Source organism: Giraffa tippelskirchi, chromosome 14, assembly GCF_054371585.1.
Source record: "Giraffa tippelskirchi isolate mGirTip1 chromosome 14, T2T-mGirTip1v1.2.pri, whole genome shotgun sequence".
NCBI classification, from domain to species: Eukaryota; Metazoa; Chordata; class Mammalia; order Artiodactyla; family Giraffidae; genus Giraffa; species Giraffa tippelskirchi.
The window spans coordinates 19,317,970-19,334,519 of NC_137288.1; the positions used below are offsets into that span (position 1 = coordinate 19,317,970).

The 16,550-nt window shown below is 44.4% G+C and overlaps 1 protein-coding gene across 5 annotated transcripts in view; it reads left to right on the forward strand.

The window, feature by feature from the left end:
* Positions 1-15,426, forward strand: part of CYB5A (cytochrome b5 type A) — a 31,831-nt gene extending 16,405 nt beyond the window's left edge. The window contains exons 2-5 of one of the 5 annotated variants that reach the window (XM_081562850.1): positions 6,110-6,238; positions 8,309-8,338; positions 11,804-11,838; positions 13,720-15,426. In XM_081562850.1, the coding sequence (XP_081418976.1) occupies positions 6,110-6,238; positions 8,309-8,338; positions 11,804-11,838; positions 13,720-13,801 (276 nt within the window). In that variant the 3' untranslated portion in view covers positions 13,802-15,426. Of the gene's footprint in view, positions 1-6,109; positions 6,239-8,308; positions 8,366-11,803; positions 11,839-13,699 lie in introns of all 5 variants that reach the window. The other 4 variants (XM_081562849.1, XM_081562848.1, XM_081562851.1 and 1 more) reach the window with 4 other exon arrangements.
* Positions 15,427-16,550: the final 1,124 nt, after the last annotated feature.

A 16,550-nucleotide genomic window follows, 5' to 3' on the forward strand; every position in this document is an offset into this window, starting at 1 on the left:
TTGTTTACCTTATAATTCCAAGCCCCTTCTGAATTCACATCTTCCTGGAAACCAAATTTCTAATGTCTGGCAACAAAACAATGCTCTATTATGTGTCTGATTCTTTGTGACCCCATGGACTGTAGCCCACCAGGCTCCTGTCCATGGGATTCTCCAGGTAAGAATACTGGAGTAGGTAGCAGTTCCCTTCTCCAGGGGATCTTCCCGACCCAGGGATCAAACCCAGATCTCCTGCACGGCAGGCAGATTCTTTACCACTGAGCCACCAGGGAAGCCCTTCTCTACTGTACTTCTTGATTTTTTCTTCACTTCTTCACCAAATGTGACTTTAAAAAAAGCCATATGTCACACACACAAAAATGAAGCTTTTATCACAGTTGTAAAAAAAGAAGCTGCATCAGAAGTCAGTTGAGAATTAGCATGCTGCTCTGTGACATGAATGAGGGGGCAGCTGGGGAAGCATCGGCGGTATCTAAGTGCCCGTTCATTCCCGCCTCTCAAGGAAAGGGGGTTAGACTCCTGCTTCAGCAGTGATGCTTGTTACTGCGTGCTTAGGCCCAGTCGGGTCGCTCGGGCCACTCAGGAATAGTCAAAACTCTGAGGCTTTATCAGTGAAGGCCAAGGTCTTTCCTGTGTTTTTCCCTTTAGCCTCAAATTCATTGTATGCTTTTTCAGAATCCAATTGTGTCGATTTTTCATGTACTTTTGGATGTCCCACACAATGCTTTGCACATAGTAGTCGTAAATATTTTGATTAAATGGATGCATCTATTGGCAGGGCAAGAATAGAGACACAGATAGAGAATAGGCCTGTGGACACAGCGGGGAAGGAGAGGGTGGGACTCATTGACAGGGTGGCGTGGAGACACCCATTGCCGTGTGAACTAGACAGCTAGTGGGAAGTTGCCGTGTGACACAGGGAGCTCAGCCTGCCGCTCTGTGGTGATCCAGAGGGGTGGGATGGGATGGGGCGTGGAACGGAGGTTCAAGAGGGCGGGGACAACGTTGTATGGCAGAGACCAGCACAACACTGTAAAGCAATTATCCTCCAAATAAAAATTTTAAAAGGGAATTAAACAGCAACTAAATATGAAATTATATGCTTTCTGAATGGTATGGGCTATTGTATAGTTCAGGAAAAGGAAAGGGGTGTGAACGAGAATAGCTGGAATGGGAAAGTTGTGGTCACTTAACCAGTTGTATATACTAGTTCTAAGACCAGTGTGTAATCAGCTGTGCATATTGCCTTCCTTCAAAATTACTTACAGATATTTCTGTGTATCTGCCAGGTGTCAGGCACTGAGCTAGGTATGGGCAACAGTGATGAGTGAGGCAGACAAAAGCCTTCATCCTCCTGGATCCTGCAAGTGATTGATAAAATAGAACTTGAGGATTACGAAGTGCTGTGCAGGAAAATGCAGGCAGGGGCTGGGGGCCATGGTGTGGGGACAGGGCGGGGCTGGGGGCCACGGTGTGGGGACAGGGAGGGGCTGGGGGCCACGGTGTGGGGACAGGGCGGGGCTGGGGGCCACGGTGTGGGGACAGGGAGGGGCTGGGGGCCACGGTGTGGGGGGTGCAGGACAGACTCTCTGGACGGGGAGCTCGGTGAAGGTCTGTGGAAGGCTGACGTGAGCAGAGATAAAGGAATCTCATCAAGGTCTGGGAGATGAGCATTCCACAGGAGGCGGCTTCGAGTTTCTGAGACGGGGAACCGTCTTAGCAAGTCTGAGAGCTGGTCCTCAGGCCGTGTGGCTAGGACTCAGGTGCGGCCCTTGGAGGGTGTGGGAAGACTTGGCTCTGTGCAGGGGCGGTGGTCATCTTCAGGTCATCACTAAGGAGTCTCTTTGGCTTTTCTACTGTACCTGTCACCTCTCTCGCTTCCACTCTGACCAGCTCCCCTGCCCTTAGCTAACATCTGAGCATCCTCATGGCGTGAGGGCATCAGGAGAGTGGACTGTGGGAAGAATTGAGAGGCACTAGCAGACCAGGCAGGGGACAGTTGTGGTTGTCTGTTCAGGAGATGCTGGTGCTTTGATCTGAGGTGGTAGTCGTGGAAGTGGGGAGGGGAGGTTAGATTTTCAGTATGTTTTGAAGGTAGCCAACCAAATTTGCTGAGGATGGGAATGAGAAGGAAAGAGGAATGAAGTTTGATTTCTAGTTTTTGGCCGCAGCAACCAAATACAAGGGCTTCCCAAGTGGCTCAATGGTAAAGAACCCACCTGCCAATGCAGGAGACCTGGGTTTGATCCGAGTCAGGAAGATCCCCTGGAGAAGGAAATGGCAACCCACTCCAATATTCTTGCCTGTGAAATCACATGGACAGAGGAGCCTGGTGGGCTACAATCCATGAGGTCACAAAGAGTCAGACATGACTGAGAGACTGAGCAAGCGCGCGCGCACACACACACACACACACACACACAGCTGGATGCCTGGTGGCAGCATTCACTGAGAATAAAGACTGAGAAGGAGTGTATCTGGGGGCAAAGGACAATGTTAAGCTTGGGTTATGTTATGTTCAGGGTGCTCCCTACATGTTGCGTGCATGGGCAAGTAGGCTGTTGCAGGTGGGAGGGGTCTGGGCTCCTGATAAACTGCAAGTACTAGAGAACAGGTGATGTTCCAGGTGGGAGACCAGGTACGATCACCAGGGGAGCTGGTCCAGGGAGGATGGGAGAGCACCGAGGACTGAGTGCTGCGGCTGAGACTCAGAGAAGATCGGGGTGGCCAGCAGAGTTCAAGGGAAGCTGGGAGAGCCTGCTGTACTGGAAGCCTTGTTAAGAAAGCGTTTCAAGGAGCAGAGATCCACTGCCGGCGTCACCAGAAGCGTTGATGGTGTGAGCGGCAGGAGGCCGGTTGTGATTTCAGTACCTGGCAGCCACCGTTCTGTTTATCCCACAAGAATTCAGCATGTCTTTGTGAAACCGTCCTTAGGAACGGGTAAAGGTTGTGATGATTGATGTCTTCTGAATTATGGACTAGGCCGGTCTTTCATCTTTTAAGGTCTATTTTGTATGTATTTCCCTGCAAATAACTCTTAAAGACAAAAAGGGTGCAAAAAACGAAAGCTGTTCTGGTTATTTTATTGGTACTCCCTGGTTTGTATCTGGAGATTCTCCTATGTTATAAGTGCACGGTGGTACCTGGTGACCTGATAATAGTGATTTCATAGAAGGAGATACGGAGTGACTGGCTCCCCAGATGTGTGGACACAGTGAGTGTGGGGGCGGGGGGAGGTGCTTCAGGAAACAGTCCAGCCCCTACACCTGGTCTCCTTTGCTCACTGTGGTATCTGGCGTACCTTGGTGTCTGGCACATGGAGACACTCGGTATGAATGTGTGGAATCACGTAACTTTGTGTGCATGTACTCACTCAGTCATGTCCAACTCTTTGTGACCCCACAGGCTGTAGCCTGCCAGGCTCCTCTGTCTGTGGGATTTCCAAGGCAAGAAAACTGAAGTGGGCTCTCATTTCCTTCTCTAGGGGATCATCCCAACCCAGGGATTAAACCCATGTCACTTGCATTGGCAGGCAGATTCTTTACCACTGCACCACCTAAATTAACTTTTGTTTGTTCAGTCATTAAGTCGTGTCCAGCTCTTTGCAACCCCATGGACTGCAGCATGCCAGGCTTCCCTGTCCTTCACTATCTCCCAGGGCTTGCTCAAACTCATGTCCATCGAGTCGGTGATGCCATCCAACCATCTCATCCTCTCTTGTCCCCTTCTCCTCCTGCCTTCAATCTTTCCCAGCATCAGGATCTTTTCCAGTGAGTCAGCTCTTTGCATCATATAGCCAAAGGATTGGAGCTTCAGCTTCAACATCAGTCCTTCCAGTGAATATTCAGGGTTTATTTTCTTTAGGATTGAATGGTTTGCTCTTCTTGCCGTCCAAGGGACTCTCAAGAGTCTTCTCCAGCGCCACAGTGTGAAAGCATCAATTCTTCCCATATCCTTAACAGTACCCAAAAGTTAAGGAACTCGCGAGTGAAGCTGCCCACACAGAAGAAACAGCAGTCTGTGAATTTGCATAATTTCTGGGTATAGTCATTTTGTGTCTCCCACATTGTTGCTTCTGTACCTCTCAGGCTGTGCCCAAGAACAAACAAACTGTTTGAGGATTAACAAACTGTGTTTGTTACTGTCACAACCTTGGAGTTGCGTGAGGAAGCTTCAGGTTGGCTTTCAGACTGAGCTAGCCTGTACCTCCAGGGCAGCTTCCCACATCTGACTGGATTCTAGTATCCTGTGTCCCATTGGAAGACTTAAATAAGTGTGGAAATGCATGCAAGATGTAATGGTATTAGTCATTTTAAAAGTCATATTAAAGAAAGATAGTCAATGACATTGCAAAGTATTTAATAAAAATGCTGGATAATAGTTATTGGTTATATTAACACATACATTAACATACTTATTTTTCAAAAATTATATGAGATAAGTACACTATTTTCCCAAGTTCACATAGTAATGCTGGGCAGTACTGTCTCTGTATGTATTATAGTCTCCTTTTTTATATAACAAGACTGTATGCCTTAGGTAATGATCATGATTTTCTTTTAAAAATTATTCATACATATACGTATATGTCTGGAGGAGGGCATGGCAACCCACTCCAGTATTCTTGCCTGGAGAATCCCATGGACAGAGGAGGCTGTCGGGCTACAGTCCATGCTGTTGCACAGAGTTGGACACGACTGAATCGGCTTAGCACATGTGCATGCACATGTATATGTGTATCCAGTTTTCTCTAGATGGTGAGATTATGGGTGATTTAGGTGATTTTTATTTTCTTTCTTGTGCTTTCCAGTATTTCTATACTGGAGATGGATAGCTTTTGCAAGTAGTAGAGAAAAAATTAAGTAAATTTCTTTAGCACTAGATATGTCTAAACGATAGGAGGACACATAAGTTTCAAAACACAGTAATTGTCCACTCTTCTGCAGTCTTTGTGCCTCTGTGCCTTCCATTAGTGAGAGAGATGAAGACCAGCCTACAGTCCATCAGGTGGGGGAGAACACTTTTGTTCTGTAACTGGGCACTTGTGGGTGATTGGCTCAGGCCAGGGTGACTTTGATCTAAGAAGGGTTTTCCCCCTACAGAAGTGTTTAGGATGATGTAAGCAAGCACCTCCTTTTCTTTGTCTGAGAGCCCTCTTCCCCAACCCGAGAGTCTCTGGACGTCTTCAGCTGTGTCCATGACCAGGCTGCCCTGCCAGTCCTCGGCCCCTGCGTAGTGACTGTCCTGTGTGGCACCAGTTCAAGCAGCTGGGATGCTGAGATTCCACAGGAGGGTCTTTCCACCCTGACCCCTGTAGAACTGGGCTCTTTCTTCTTTGCCTCTGTTGTTCCCTGTCAGTCGTATGTCCCCGTGGCATCATCTTGAGCCGGTCTCTCCTACACATGTTTGCATTGCTTTTTCTTCTTTCTAGAAAGTGAGTTTGTCTGGAAAGATGCAGGGGACTCCTCTGCTTGACTGGACATTGCTGTACTTGCCAGGCATACAGAGCACTTTTCAGAGATGAATTGTCTTGGATGTAGTAAGTCCATGATTAGACAAAAGAAGTCAAAGGTGAAGGTATATGAATAAGTTAAGAATAGATTGGGTAAATATTGAGAGTCTGCCTGCAATACAGGAGACCTGGGTTCGATCCCTGGGTTGGGAAGATACCCAGGAGTAGGTAATGGCAACCCACTCCAGTATTCTTGCTTGGAGAATTCCGTGGACAGAGGAACCCGGCGGGCTACAGTCCACGGGGTCACAAAGAGTCAGACACAACTGAGTGACTAACACTTTCACTTTTGAAGATTGAGAAGAGTTTTATGGCAAAGCAAAGAGGACATTCCCGAAGGATAAAAATGTGTGCATAATGCTTTGATTGCCATATGAATAACTGGGAAATGAACATCTTACTGTTGGAGAAAGTTCTTCTGTACTCTCAAGTAGGAAATTGAATACAAAGGAATTGTTTCATTTAAGAACAAGTTATACTCCCACACTGTCACCTATGACTGCCAGAATAGCCTTTTTGGTTAAGTAAACCAGCCACTTCCTTTTAACTCATTTGCCTGGAGAAAAAGATTCAGTTTTCTATCTCTTCTTCAAACAGCATCCTGGTGGGGAGGAAGTCTTAAGGGAACAAGCTGGAGGTGATGCTACTGAAAACTTTGAGGATGTTGGACACTCTACAGATGCTCGAGAATTGTCCAAAACGTTTATCATTGGGGAGCTGCACCCGGTAAGTACCTTTGGGGGGGGGCCTTGTTTCTCTTTAAGGCTATGGCTTGACCTTACTAAAACCTGTAGACTTGCATATTATAAAATGTAAAAAGGAATAAAGCAAAAAAGCAGTTCCTCCTGACTTTAGAACACCATTTCATCAAAAAATAAATCGATCAGAAATTTCTTTGCACCTCCCTGTTTGCATTTTTCATGAGCGCTCAGAATCCTCTCATCCAGGGTCCTGTCCTGGTGACCATGCATCCCAGACTCTGAAGTCCCCTGAGCAGCAGATTTTAGAAGGTGGGCGTGTTGAACCAGAGTAGTGTTATTTTTAATTTTTTTCCTTTTTGACCAAAATATCTTTCTTAAGAAGCTCGTTTCTTTTCTTTTTCTTTTTTTGTATTTATTTTTAAAAATTTTTAAATAAAGTTCTAAAAGTAAAATAATGAAAAATTAAAATTAAATTTTGAAAAATAAATAAATAAAAAGAAACTCCTTTCTACTTTTATTAGTTAGAGGATATTTTAATTCTAAAATGTGATTGAGAAATTTTTTAAAAGATCAGCTGTTAAATAAATAAACCCTGCCTTCTGTAAAACACGCAGTCCTCATCCTTCTCACTCTACCTGAGACCTTTGAGAACATCTGCCTTGGTGCTAGTCCATGGATTGACTTGGGGAAAAGAGAGGCTTGTTTCAGCTTTTCTGTAAACCCAGGGGTATAATAGGAGTTGAGGCCCTTGTGCAGCATTTTGAAATGTGTACGTGTGACTGTGCTCATCCGCCAACCAGCGTTGCCGGAACTTTGGAGATGTGCAGACCTGGAGCGTGGAGCAGGCAGGCAGGGACCCCGCACCTCCGAGAGGGCGAGGATCTCCCCTCCGAGCCGGTGCCTGCCTGTCTCCTCCCCCATCTCTGGACACGGTACCAATGGCCCACCCGAAGGGCTGGAGGTTCTGCTGGAAGTGGGCCCCAACAAGGAAATAACACAGCAAAGAGCCTCAACCCCAGTGAGCACACCGAGAAACCCTATAAAGACACCCCCGTGAGAATGTGTGCTGTGTCTGGTTGCTGCTTCTCGTAGTGGCCGCGGTGAAGAAAGGTTGAAGCAGGCTCTGGGGAGGGCCTGGAGCTGTCTTAGAGCGGTTTCCATTGAGTGGGGAGGTGGGGCTTTGTGTGGTGGGAGATGGTACTTTGAGAAAGGCAGCTTCATGTCCCAGGAAAGTTTATTCACCCACATATTTTCATCTTTATCTTCACATTTCCCCCAAGTGATGTTGTTTTATGGTAATCGGAGAGGCCTGCCCTTGAAATGTTCCCTCCTGTCCTTATTCTTTCCCTTCCAAAGCTTGTGGGGTTGGAGCAGGTGAGTTTTCAGGCTGTGGCTGTAGCGTGTTTGCCTCACCTGTGATCAGCCTTTGTTGTTTAGTCGCTAAGTGATGTCCAACCCTTTGCGACCCGGTGGACTTGCAGCCCACCAGGCTTCTCTGTCCGTGGGATTTCCAGGCAGGAATATTGGAGTGGGCTGCCATTTCATTCCCAGGGGATCGTCCCGATCCAGGGATCAAATCTTCATTTCCTGCATTGGCAGGCCAGTTCTTTACCACTGAGCCAATCACCCTTTTAATGTACTTTTAGATAGAGCTTTGAGTAGATTATAACCTAAAATTGAGAGACTGCAGGAATTCACTGAGTATACCACACAGATTGCACACCCACACACGTGTGTATACACACATCTGCAAGGGAGTTTCAGAGGACAGAAAAGAAAAATCTAATTAAATCTCAGCTGCTCCCTGAATTACAGATCAGAATCTGAGTCTAATAAATGTATATACAGATCAGCATATAAATATGACTATCACAAATGCTATTTTAAATTTTGGAACTCTAGATCACAATACATTTCAGTACTTTAAATTGTTGCAGTCAGATGGATCAAACTGGGTATTTAATAACTTGGGTAGAACCTAAAATGCTAATTACTGAATAGCAGTTTTTTAAATGTCAGTAAAAGCGAACACTTCAGAAATGGTAGTTTTGTAGACGTTTTTCCTTTCATAATGGGCTTTATTTTTTTATTTCAGGATGACCGATCAAAGATAACCAAGCCTTCGGTACGTGTGACCATTTCTGGTATCTCGGTGGCTACATTATCTTCACGGTATTTCATACCTGTCGAACTGGAGGGCAAAGGTCATTTACTTACCTGAGACCAACACAGGTCTTTCTAGGTTAGATGAATATATACCCTGTTGACTCAGCAAAATTTTTATCTGTTTAGATCCATCAGTATATTTTATTAGGATGGCTTTATGTTCTCCTGGTAAGACTGTCAATACTTAAAATAACATTTCCATCATCATTATCAGCAGATAACTTTTGAAGGGCTACTTCTACTTTTTATTTACATAAGCAGCATTGTGCTTCTGAACTGAAACATTTGACAAAAGTCTTTTTTTCAGAGAACTTAAAATCTCAGTAGAGTCTTCATACTTAAACCTTTAAGGTGTCTGTCAATGTCTTCTTCATCTCCACATCTGTGGGACATAGTAGGTGTTCAATAAATATTTATTGGTTGAATTTAATGCTAATTAAATAACTTTTTGATGCATTTTTCCTTAGGAAAGGAAAATAATTCCAGTAATGTTCATTTTATGCCCAGGTTCACCCACCCTTCTCTCTGAACCCCACCTAGTACGTTCTTTGAGGCTCCCTTTTGGACTGCTGAAATTCTGTGGGGCTTGAAGTCTTTTGCTTTTTCTTTAAAGTCTGTCAGGGAAGAACTGTAATTTCTCCTGTTAGCTGTTCAATATGTTATCTTGGCACATATTGTTCAGTTATAGTAAAATGAGGATTTGATAAGGCTCATCACCTGAACTTAGAACTGATATAGATCCAACCGTATCCTGAACCACGATTCCTGCCAGCAGAAAGCACCAGTCAGAGCTAAGGTCTCCTACATAATCGCTCTATTCCCGAGAGACACACTCTTTCCTCCTGTAGAACATACATGGCTTTGCTTACTGCAGAGCATAACTGGGGGAATGCGGGGCTGGAACTTGCTGGTTTTCAAGGCCAGAAGCAAACACATCAACACTTTTCTAGATTTATCTTTCTTGTGCTTTTGGCTTACCAGAAGAAGAGAGTTCTTTGTTGTGTCTGTATAACTATCCATCTGTTTCCAGGCTGATAAACGTACACTGTGGTCTGAATTTTTGAAATGCTGCCTGTGTAAACTGTTTAAATTGTGAAATAAGATTCACCAAAGAGTATTAGCTTGAACCTGCCAAAGGGAAACAGATTGAGTTGCCAAGTTAAGGTATTTGTATTAATAAATACAGAGGCAATGCAGTTTTAAGTGAGCAAATCCAGATCTATCAATTTGACATGGAGGATATCAGTAATGGCAATACCTACTGATAGGTTTCTGTGATTCCCACCTTAAAAGCTTTGCTACATAAGTGAGTTAATTTGATTCTTAAGGTATCATAGGGGAGCTCCTGGACCTTCCAGAGAAAGCATAAGAACGAAGCTCAACCTTGTTCCAGGCTTTGACTTTGTTCAAGGTCACACACTGTTGAACCACTGCTAGCATCCACTTAAGGCGTGGTGCTTGCGAGTCTCTCAAGCCTCTGTAGGCTCTGACCTTTGCATAAAAGCATCACTCCATCAGCAGTATTTTTAGGGAACCCTTCCAGTGAAGGAATGGGCTTGGTCAGATGAACTTATAAATGATTTGCATGGGCTTTGCATGAGAGCTTATCACGTGTTGATTTCAGTGCTCACCTTTTCCTAACTGAAGCTGAACCTCTCAAGTTCACTGAGTGAACAGGAGGCCAGCCTGTAATAAAGACTGCAGCCTTTCCCCTATCTTCCTTGACGGATTTGTCAGTTGCATACCAAAACCCAACTGGGGCCCAGTGCTAAGTGGTAATTCAGACTTGTCTTAACTCTGAAGCATCCCTGGGTTATTACCTAACAGATAATAAACAATCAGAAAATGCATACTGCCTTTTACAGTGCAGCTCTTTAGAGGATCTTTGTGGCTGCTGGTGGCGAGCACACCCTAGTAGCACATTCCACTCACGATGGCAATGACGGTGGAGGAAGGTGGGCCAGCGAGTGTCCATGCCGAGTTGTCAGCACGTTTGGTGCAGTGCATGTGCTGGGTGTGACTAAATAACCTCTGTTCACTGTTTCAGGCTTAGCTTTCTAGTGTGCCAATAACACTTCACCTTACATGGACTGTTGCATTTGTTTTAGAACTGATTATGTCTTTATACATCACTAATAGCTAAATAATATTTTTATGTTGTCCAGTTACCTCTTGTAATCCTTGTTCATTTTATTCGCCTATACAAAATGTGAAAGCTAATCTTGCAGTAGTTATGAATACTTTTTGTCGTCTCTGAGATTTAATGTTGCTTCAAAAGATAATGACTGTGAAGTTTTCTTTTTGAATGACTGTGTTTTTCCCTCCTCCTGTGTCAGGAATCTTAAAGGCCATGTCTCCAGGTTGGTGGGTGTCATAACTGCTTTGCCTGATTTTCCCCTGGAAGGTTTCTGCCTTTTTACGGGAATGTCTTTAACGCGCTTTGCTGTGTGTAGCATTGCCTTGCTTGCAGACGACTGAACATTTGCTAATACTTTTCTATCTTGTGCTTTGGGAAACTACAGCTGCATTATTTCCGTCTACCTTCCTGTGAGGCACTAATGCTTTTGCTGGTGTGGAGCTTCCAGAGTGCTTCTTAACAACTTTTCAAGCCCAAAAAAGCCTACATCCTACTTGGCCTTGGTTACCCCGTTGTTTGGGGCAGACTGTGTCTTCCCAGAGCCATCTGCAGTTCATTTTCATGGTACTGATAAGAAGAACCCCTCTCAGAAGGTGCTGGAAGGTAAACCAGGGTGCAGCCCTGAAAGCCCCTGGCATCTGAGGATTTCTCGGTGGGTGATGGTGTGATGTCAGCCTGCGAGGCCACCAATAAAAAAAAAAACCCTGCCCGAGTTAAAGAAGACCAGGAAAGGTGGTCCAGACTGTTACAACTTAAATCCCACTTCTTTTTTTTGTTTTTGTTTTTTTTGGATTGATACACTTTTTTAATATAATCTGGGTACACTTTTACTTCCTATGAGATTTGATGAAATAACTGATGTTTTATTGAACATTTCATTCCGGCTTTTGAAGAATGAAACTGGGCTCCTTAAAGATAATGATGCATTTTTTGTATAAATGATACTGTGTTCAGTTTCTACATAAGCATTTAAATGTCTGTCATGTACAGAATTAGGTAGCCTATTCATTTTTAACATTTTCTTGCAAATGTTCGAGGTTATGTTCATAACTAATTTAAATATAGACCCTTCTTGAAAATTTTTTCTTCTGAAAAAATGGTGAGTTTGGGTATATAAGTGAAGCTTATGATGTCGTTTTCCCTTCAGACTTTTTTTTTTTTTTGAAGAATGCATTGAATAAGAAGAATGAATTGAATAAACTGTTGTGATCTTGTTTTAAAGCAGGTTATAGTCAATTGAATGAATGTTCATATGTTCCCTTTAACTTACCTTTTCTTGTTTTTCAGGAAAGTATTATTACTACCATTGATTCTGATTCCAGGTATGTGGTAGTTTTCTTTAAAAGTGTGACTGATCAGAAGGCTCCTAGAATCAGAGTTGGACTGGGGGCTCTCTCCCCACATCCGAGGCATCTCTCTTGCTCGGGCTCCCGCCATGCTCCTCTCCGTGGGCAGGTCGGGGTCCTGTCCACTTAGCACCCAGACTACCCAGGCATTCCTTCCTAAACTGTCAGCTGGCGCAGACATTTCAGACAACCCCACGTCTCAGCCTGCTGCCGCACCTAGCTGGAGGAGCAGAACAAACGGAGGCTCCTTCTCCCCACTGTGGCCTGGACAACCTTTTTATCTTGAGGCGAACATTCCATTTCCTTCCTCGTTTGATATGGCCAGTTTCTTAAATTGTCATGATTATATCTCCCTAAGCATGGTTTGGTTTTCCCTTGTCCCTTTTCTAGTCTGTCCTGAAATTGAACCCAGTGATCCAAGTGTAGCATGAGTCACGTGTTCTAGACACTTGATTTCTTCACATAGTTTAAGATCATATTGATAGCTCCCAGGTGGCTCAGTGGTAAAGAATCTGCCTCGCAAAGCAGGATATTCAGGTTTGATCCCTGGGTGGGTAAGATCCCCTGGAGGAGGAAATGGTAACCCACTGCAGTATCTTGCCTGGAAAATCCCATGGACAGAGGAGTCTGGTGGGCTGCAGTCCACAGGGTCGCAGAGTCAGATGTGACCTAGCACGCACAAGATCATCCTGACATGTTTGGCACTTCTACCATCCTGACTTGTGGACTGCCATCAAATACAATCTTTTGGACCCAAGCTCGAAGCCACACGCTCCTGCCCAGTATATTCCCCTGTTAAAGTTTGCTGCCCCGAGGCTGCTCTCATATCCTGGTACATTCCCTGCAGTGTTTCCTCCTGCTTTACCCTGAAATGTCCGTCTCTTCCTAAATGGAAACTGAAAACCTACCAAATTACACTCGCAATCCTCTTGCAATTTAAATCTTGATTTCGAACTTGCTATTTGTGAAGAGTATTAAAGGACAGGAAGTTAATGACGGAAACCGTCGCGTGTGTGTCAGCTGTTAACCTGCTCTTTCTCCAGATTCCAAAACCCATACAGTGATTTCTGTTTTCTAAGAAATTGTAAGTTCACAGCTGTATTCATGATCTTTCCAGCCCTGCCCCTGGTTAATGTCATTTATAGTAGATCAATGTATTGGGACTGAACAGAATATAAATTAGGGATTTTTGTGAATTCACAGCCATGGACTGCAGATTCAGTCATTTAGGTGTGCTGTTTCTTAACACGTTAAACCTACTGCACACAAGTAGTGATTAGATTTTCTAACCGGAATCACAGAATGTTGAGCTGTGGTGCAGGTAGCAACCTTCGTAACCGTGTGCTTCACATCCCTTAGCTTTGCAGCTCGGGGCATGTGCTTTGCCCTTGGCTATGGAGCCTGCTGATGACTTTCTCTAAATGGGAAACCTGGTCTTCTGCTTTTCAGTTCAGTGCCATTGTTAACTTATGGACGTACCGAGATCAATACCTGTTTACTTTTCTGAACTTGTGATATGAAACCCAGAACTGATGTCCTTTCGATAAGTCACTAGTGCTTGGTGGCATCTGTTGAGGGAGTGATTTATAGCTCTTTGTATAAACTCATAGAAATAGATCTCAGTGGGACTGGAAGGGCATTCATTTTCTTGTAAGGCTGGAAGGGTGGAGCAGTTGCCGTTATACCAGGACATGTGTTGTACTCACTTCCCTTTTAGCAATTTAGAGTGAGCTTTTCATCCAGAAAGGTTAGAGGGGTAACAGAACGCTCCATGGGGACTGTCGTGGTAAGGGGACAGAGCAGAGTTTTGAGTCTCCTGCATGGAACATCACGCAAGCGTCATTGCTTTCTTTCCAGCTGGTGGACCAACTGGCTGATCCCAGCTATCTCAGCACTGGTTGTAGCCCTGATGTATCACCTCTACACTTCGGAAAACTAAACACATTCTCAGAAGCCAATGGAAGAAAAGACTGCTTTGGTCCCGGGAGAAAGAAGCCACCACTCTTAACTTCGACTGACAGAACCCTTCACCTGAAAATAATCTGCCTGTTTTCCTTTCCTCCTACATTAGACACAAAACAAACCAAAACTGTTCCATTCTTTCAACTACTCAACTTCTAGAGTGTGCCTTCTTATTCATCAACTTTGTTTTGCTGTTGCATCACTACATCATATGCTTATTGTGGACATGATCTTTTAAAACATACCACCATGCTGAGCTGTCTGTTGGGTATATAATTGTCTTTAATGTTTAGAATCTGGTTACTTGGTGGTCGTTTAATGCGCTCATCTTTCAGACCTAAGTTGTCCGAGGTGAGGAGGGGTGTCCTTGGGTCGTTTCTTGTGCTGCTTCATCTAATTGAATGACCAGATTTTGCATGTTTCTAGTGTAGGTTTTTTTTTTTTTAAGGAAATTAAGGAAGGGCCAGAAATAATAGCTTAAAGATTTCTAATAATTGTTCTACAAAAAACAATCAAATAGATGATAAAAAGAGAAAGTGGCCTGTGAGACCTAGAAAAGATACACTATCTCGTCTTTGATCAAAAACACCAGCAATGTCAACAAGAAGCCTGAGAACCACGAGAGAACATTGCCGCTCTCCCACCTCTGAGCTTAAACAGTGTGCGTGAAGATTCTGATTGCACAGAGATTCTCAGCTAACAGTTTCTCAGATTCTGATTGCACAGAGATTCTCAGCTAACAGTTTCTCAGCTTTTACAGACTCTCCTTCAGAAGTGAAAACTGCTTTTGTGCCCCCATAAGGAAATCTTGATTCCCTAATCTGGGTTTTTTTTTGGGGGGGATCTAATCAGCATTTATAGAATATTTTCTTCTACTATATCAAAATACACATTTTTAAGCTCAGACGAAAAGTTTGATTGAGGTAGACAACATTGTGGGTCACAATTCAAAGAGAAGGAATCCTACAAATCTTTTTCTCAGTCTGCAAATCAATGCAGCTAGGCAGTAATGAAAAAAAAAAAAAAGCCAGAAATATCAAAATATTTGCAGGTGGAACAACACACTGCCAAATAACATGTGGGTCAAAGAGGCCCCAGATAATTTTAAAATGTCTGGAACTAGTGATTCCCTAGTTTGTACAAACACACACTTGAGATTGTGGGACATTCGGAGTCTTGATTTTTGAAGAAATTTAGCTCTGGTGACAGGCCCTGGGGAACTCTGGTGTGACTCTGATTCAACCACCCCATTCTTGCGGATTCTCTACCCTGTGCTGTACTGTTTTTATCTCAAGAGACTTGAGAGATGAATTTATAGACTTGAAGTACATCATAGTTAGCAGTGATTGTCCATTGGCGTGCTAGCCGACTGACGAGCCATAGCGTTCATCAGAAATATCTAAAGCACGTTAAAGAAATTGTTTAAATTTCAGAGCACACATAGGTTTTTATAATCCATGACATGCACCACCCTCTGCCTCTTGTGACTGGAGGTTAGAGTGAATGTTGGGGGGCGGTGGGGCAGGTGTCTGTATCACGTGGGAAATGCCTGGCAGAGGACTCCTTTGTTCAGATTTTAATAAACATATTCCTGGAACAAAACTCATGCCTCTCGTGATGGACTTGAAGCGCCCGCCCTCTCTCTGTGTGTTGGTACATCCACAGACAAGTCAGCAGGCTCTGCTGTAATGCGCCGTCATGACTGTAGTCATGACTAGGTCAGCTAAATAAAAATAAGCATGGACCTTCACCCTGCTTTTTGATGCTACCTATCAAGGGTTTCCATGTCAAGTTCCCCAGTTCTTCCTCTGGGATAGCGGAGCAGTTGGTTCACGGCTCCAGATGTGGTTTTCAGCATCATCATGAATGGTGTGCCTGGAAATAAACAGTATAACCAAACAGGTTGAGACAGGACTCTCACCCCCACCCCCGGCCCCATAGCTGGTTCCTGTGAAGCTTGAAATGACCCGCAAACTCACACTCCAGTGAATTATTTGTATGTCCCTCATCTGGATCTCTTAGAAGCTTGCTTTAAATTAGGATAAGGATGAGATACTTGGCATGTGAAATTTGGGCAGAGTGACTGTGATTACAATATTTACAGTTAAAAGCTGTGTCCTGTCCATGTGCGGAATCTGTGAAGCTGGGTTGCCCCAGCGTCGCGACACCTCTTTCTGCTCTGCCCCGACTGCCGTGTCTTCGCTGTCACCTTATCTGGAAGCGCAGTTTTTTTTGGCTCCATATCAGGGTGGGGAGCTCTGGGACTGGGGGTAGTCCACAGTCGCCCTTAGAGATCAGGGTCCACTCCTGTGCCACCAGCATTAGCGAAGACAAGCTTTCATATCGCCCCTGCCCTCTGCGAACCTGATCAGTCCTGGGAGGAGTGGGCATGGAAGAGAAGACATGATGGCGGGCATCGGGCTGGACTTCCCTGTCTGCTGTGTCCAGCTGCCCAGAGGGTGGGCAGACTGGGGGAAGGGCAACAGGAGAGGAAGCCGTTTTGTGCAGGAAGCCTGGCCTCAATCTCTAGCAACCGTAGAAAGCCATGCAAGGGATTCCCATGGTGACTGGAGGAGGGGCGGGGGTTCACCTGGAGGCGTGTTTTGTAATCAGTTGTTTGAGAACCTCAAAGATCTTGCAGTCATTCTATAAATTCTAAAACATAAATCACAGTCTTAATTTGCTTTTTTGAAAGTCAAACACGAACCTTTCCATCAAGATAGAAA